The 5,255-nt window shown below is 32.3% G+C and overlaps 1 protein-coding gene across 1 annotated transcript in view; it reads right to left on the reverse strand.

The window, feature by feature from the left end:
- The window catches only part of LOC139489975 (tyrosinase-like protein), a 32,757-nt gene that overhangs the window by 18,598 nt on the left and 8,904 nt on the right, over positions 1 to 5,255 (reverse strand). Inside the window, exon 5 of the mRNA XM_071276827.1 lies at positions 4,397 to 4,563. Within this exon, the coding sequence (XP_071132928.1) occupies positions 4,397 to 4,405 (9 nt within the window). The 5' untranslated portion in view covers positions 4,406 to 4,563. The remainder of the gene's footprint in view (positions 1 to 4,396; positions 4,564 to 5,255) is intronic.

Raw genomic sequence — 5,255 nt, forward strand, 5'->3', positions numbered from 1 at the left:
AATTTTGATGAATATTTTTGCTTATAAGCTTTTTTCCACCTAGTAAATTGAAATATTTAATTAAAAATATATATAGCTTCATGTGCTACTTTTAGAGATAGACTTGGTCGAAATATTATACATTTACTTAAAATTTTGGTTTCTCGGACATTTCTCTTATTTTTTGGTTTCAAAAGATAAACGCAAGCATATTTTTGTAAAAGAACTTGTGATAACTTCTTTACATAAGAATGCTATTAGTTTGTGTAACATTTCTTTCGTTGGAAATAATGATTTTTTATGAAATTTTAATGATTTTAGAAGAAAAAAACTTCATATCTTGATGCATATTTCTCTAATCTAAAATAAATACGCCGGTGAGTTTTTTCATAAAAACTTGCACAACAAATCTTCATACATAACCAAGCCAAATATCATTATCAAAAAGAGATGCCCTGTACTCGTTTTCGAGCTAATCGTTAAAATCTGTCGAAAAATGCATCTTTTCCCGATATGTCTCAGTTTGACGTTGCAAAAAATACATTTTATGTGAGCAACGTCATTATCTCCCCTGTAACTGTATCGTAAGACATAAGACAACAACTGATTTGGGGTATTAGGGTATTGAACAGGTCTTTGGTTGGTCTTTTCTCCCTTTTAAACTAAATCAGTGAAATAAAAAAAAAAATGCATAGAAAAACGTTCAATACACAGCAGTAAATAGAAAAAAAACATAGTTGATCGTAGATGGATTAAGGTCCTTTTTTCAAATTTTCGGTTTTGAGCGTTCCCGATTAAGGTAAATCCAGGAAAGCGCTTCAGACGCGTGCTATTTTTAACGTGTTGTTATCATTTTTTATCACTGCTTTGTGTGGCAATTAACCTAATTGCTTTTCCGGGTTAACCTTTATTATGAAATCTTAAACTCCAAAATTTGAAAGCCATTGATCAGAGACTTCCTATACTAGACAATCCCTGCAATGATATATAAAATTAAATGATCGAAAACTTATCTTAAGGATATACGTCATATGTCACCGAAGAGACATTGATTGTCGAAATGCGTATCTGGTGTAGAACGATTGGTACCGTTTATGTTATTATTTTAATAAATTATGAAAAAATTACTTTATTGAGTTTTCACAGAGCACCGACAATTATGCAAGCAGAGTAAAACATTTTTGTTCATTTATATATATTTCGGAGTTTAGTATGACGTCCATAATCACTGAACTAGTACATATTTTTGTTCAGGGCCTAGATGAAGCTCGACTCTGGGTGCGGGATGTTCTCGCTTTATTGAAGACTCATTGGTGGCATTCGTCTGTTTTCTGCTCTTTGGTAGGGTTGTTGTCTCTTTGACACATTCACCATTTCCATTTTCAATTTTATCTGAACTTATTTAAATTATTTAACATTTTCACACAGCCCAACTTTGAAATATTAAGACAAATGTGCGCATAAGATTTTTATAATCTTTACATTCTAGAAATAATTGAAGTGTTTCGCCAAAAATGAAAAGTAATGCAATTTCTAAATAATATGTGTAGTAAGGGGTGACCATTTTACGTTCGAGGGGAAGGGGATAGACAGATTTGACATTTCAACTGATATGTAAAAAATGTAGCCTTATGTTTGTCAGGAACAGATAATATTGATAGACTACATGTATATATGCCTGAAACATTCAATACTGGAGTTTTCACAAACAGTTGTGTTAAACATATATTTTATTGTTATAAAAGCTAATATAATTGAATTACGATATTTTTATTTTCTAGGTAATGAAGCATACAAAATATATACATGCATACAATGTTATACTAGCGAGTGATAAATGATGGATAACATATAATAACGTCATGTTTTCTATAAAAAGCATTAATAATTTCATTTTGTATTTCTAGAAGTACAAATGATATTAAGGTAAACACAATATGTACATGTATAAAATCTTATTAAATAGTGTGTGATTAATGAGGATTACAATGTAGTTTATAACGTCTACAACTATCACAATGTCAGAACTCAAACAATACAAAGTAAGCAAATCTTAATACATAATGTCTATATATACATGCAAGAATTAAATCAGCACTTTAGGTTGAGTTAATGTTAGTAGTTTATCACAGAAAGCCTGCACATCCAAGAATACAGCTTTGAAATGGAACGTTCACCAATCATTCAGAAAGAATCGAAAAGTTAGTAAATGTGATGATGAAAACATATGTACTATATACATGTATGATCCAATAGAATAACCCTTTAGTGGAAAATGTTAATGATTTATTCATCGCCTATGTGTTTAGGTCACCCTTCCCTCCCATCTCTTTGTGTCACCAACAGGGAATTTCCGAACTCTAATTACTTTGCCTTCATAATATGGCTCCTGTTTTGTCAAGTTTACGATAATTATAAAGGAAGAACATTCAAACATTTAAATTTAGTTGCTTACATCCATGTTCTGTGGTCTCATTGACAATCCCACCGCATCTTTTCTCTATACATTTGTACAGTCATGTACATCAGAGGCGTATTGTATGATTTATGTGAAAATTAAGTGTGTCCTCATATTCACCAAAGACCAAGCACCTGCATGTAAATTTATCTTATAATTCTTATGCAAACTTAATATACTAGCATGTGTTTATCTTGTTTAGCATATCAAACCTTTCTTGGTCGTTTTATTTATCATTCATTCAATTTTATGTAATTATTCATTCATTCACCCCTGGGTTTAACTGGCAATGTAAATCATTTTCCAAACTTCAGTTCTAAGCAAACTGATGACGCGTCCGGTTTGTAGTGTATAATACATGAATACGAAACCAAGTCTTGCCAGAATTTTGGTACCTCGTATTGAGAGAGTCTTACGCTCACTTGAAGTTGAACAGCCTTGGAAAATTCGTGGAGACAATGGGTGACTAATTGCAACATAAATTGCTTTCCCTAGTTATGGTACAAGTATCCTACCTTATTCCCGCTCCGCCCTCTTTCATGTACTTTTCGACTGCTTTATTGTTGAATTTGATCTATTCCTCAATTTAACATTAAAAATTTGCCATTGAACTTTAAGCAAAGAGGACCATCTGGTAGCATAAAGAGAAATGATTACAATTAATCATGTTTCTCCTATAAGAGCCGTTTTATATGTTTTAAAATACATATCCCAAATACATTTACATGCACAAAGGCGCATTACATAGATATTCTGAAAAAAGTGAATTACATGCAGTCCTACAAAATTTCCTCTTACTGATTCTGGTATTCTTTTATTAGCTGGTCATGTTAGTGACATGCAGCCATGCAATATATATTTACCCTTACTGAATCTGATATTCTTTTATGAATTCGTCACGTTAATTACATGCAGCCATGCAATATTTACCCTTACTGAATCTGATATTCTTTTATGAGCTTGTCACATTAATTACATGCAGCCATGCAATATTTACCCTTACTGAATCTGATATTCTTTTATGAGCTTGTCACATAAATTACATGCAGCCATGCAATATTTACCCTTACTGAATCTAATATTCTTTTATGAGCTTGTCACGTTAATTACATGCAGCCATGCAATATTTACCCTTACTGAATCTGATATTCTTTTATGAGCTTGTCACATAAATTACATGCATTGCAGCCATGCAATATTTACCCTTACTGAATCTAATATTCTTTTATGAGCTTGTCACGTTAATTACATGCAGCCATGCAATATTTACCCTTACTGAATCTGATATTCTTTTATGAGCTTGTCATATTAATTACATGCAGCCATGCAATATTTACCCTTACTGATTCTGATATTCTTTTATGAGCTTGTCACATTAATTACATGCAGCCATGCAATATTTACCCTTACTGAATCTGATATTCTTTTATGAGCTTGTCACATTAATTACATGCAGCCATGCAATATATACCCTTACTGATTCTGATATTCTTTTATGAGCTTGTCACATTAATTACATGCAGCCGTGCAATATTTACCCTTACTGATTCTGATATTCTTTTATGAGCTTGTCACATTAATTACATGCAGCCATGCAATATTTACCCTTACTGATTCTGATATTCTTTTATGAGCTTGTCACATTAATTACATGCAGCCATGCAATATTTACCCTTACTGATTCTGATATTCTTTTATGAGCTTGTGACATTAATTACATGCAGCCATGCAATATTTACCCTCACTGATTCTGATATTCTTTTATGAGCTTGTCACATTAATTACATGCAGCCATGCAATATTTACCCTTACTGATTCTGATATTCTTTTATGAGCTTGTCACATTAATTACATGCAGCCATGCAATAGTTACCCTTACTGAATCTGATATATTTTTATGAGCTCGTCATGTTATTTCATTGACTGGTTAAAGTTCCATTTCACCACAAAGCTGTATACCTGTATCATGACATTTTATGTTGTTGTAGGATCAACTCTACATCCACTTAAACACAACGAAGGATCGTCCTTCCTTGCATTGGGTATCTGATTGTGGTGGTCAAATCCACATTTGCCGTCAATACGTATCTCCTCTAACTTTTCTTCGTGACTATTTGCTTCTTGTTCTAATTGTTAAAAAAAAACACAAAAACATTATACTATTGAAAATTCAAATTATATGACAACCCTAAAGACGTAAATAAGACAGCTATATGGAGCATATATTTTGTTATTCAAGGAAGTCAAGATCAGAGAATCTCCAGGAGAATCCTCACTTTATTTATCATCATTATTCCTCTCATCTCTATTCCGGATGTGTGGCATCAACATTAATGCTCGTTAACCCATTTTATATCGATCGGATGCGGCAATTTCGCTTGTTTGCGTGTTCAAAATGGCTGCATCCGACCGCTACATATTTTACCCAATGAACAAACTCATTTATCAAGTGACGTGTATATCCTATCTCATCTTTGAACTTTTTGCTGAAAGTTTAATTTTAGTTTGTGAGGAGAACGTTTTAGGAAAGTCAAATATTCCAGATCGCGATTCGAGCTCGAAGGATCTTTTTACCACATTTCAAAAACTTCAAGTACTACAATTGTTCTGATATGAATTTTTGTACATTTTAACGTTTCAATAGTCATGATTATATGCCCCCATTCCCCATCATATAATGTATTAGACAGATAGAAAGACAGACAGAGCTTTCAAAAAATATTATTTGATGCTATTTAAATCAAATGAAAGCAAACGCCATTTAATTGCTAGGTGCATTTATGCTATGTAATCAATTTAGACTTTAAATTTGCCTTAC

Source organism: Mytilus edulis, chromosome 9, assembly GCF_963676685.1.
Source record: "Mytilus edulis chromosome 9, xbMytEdul2.2, whole genome shotgun sequence".
Classification (NCBI taxonomy): Eukaryota; Metazoa; Mollusca; class Bivalvia; order Mytilida; family Mytilidae; genus Mytilus; species Mytilus edulis.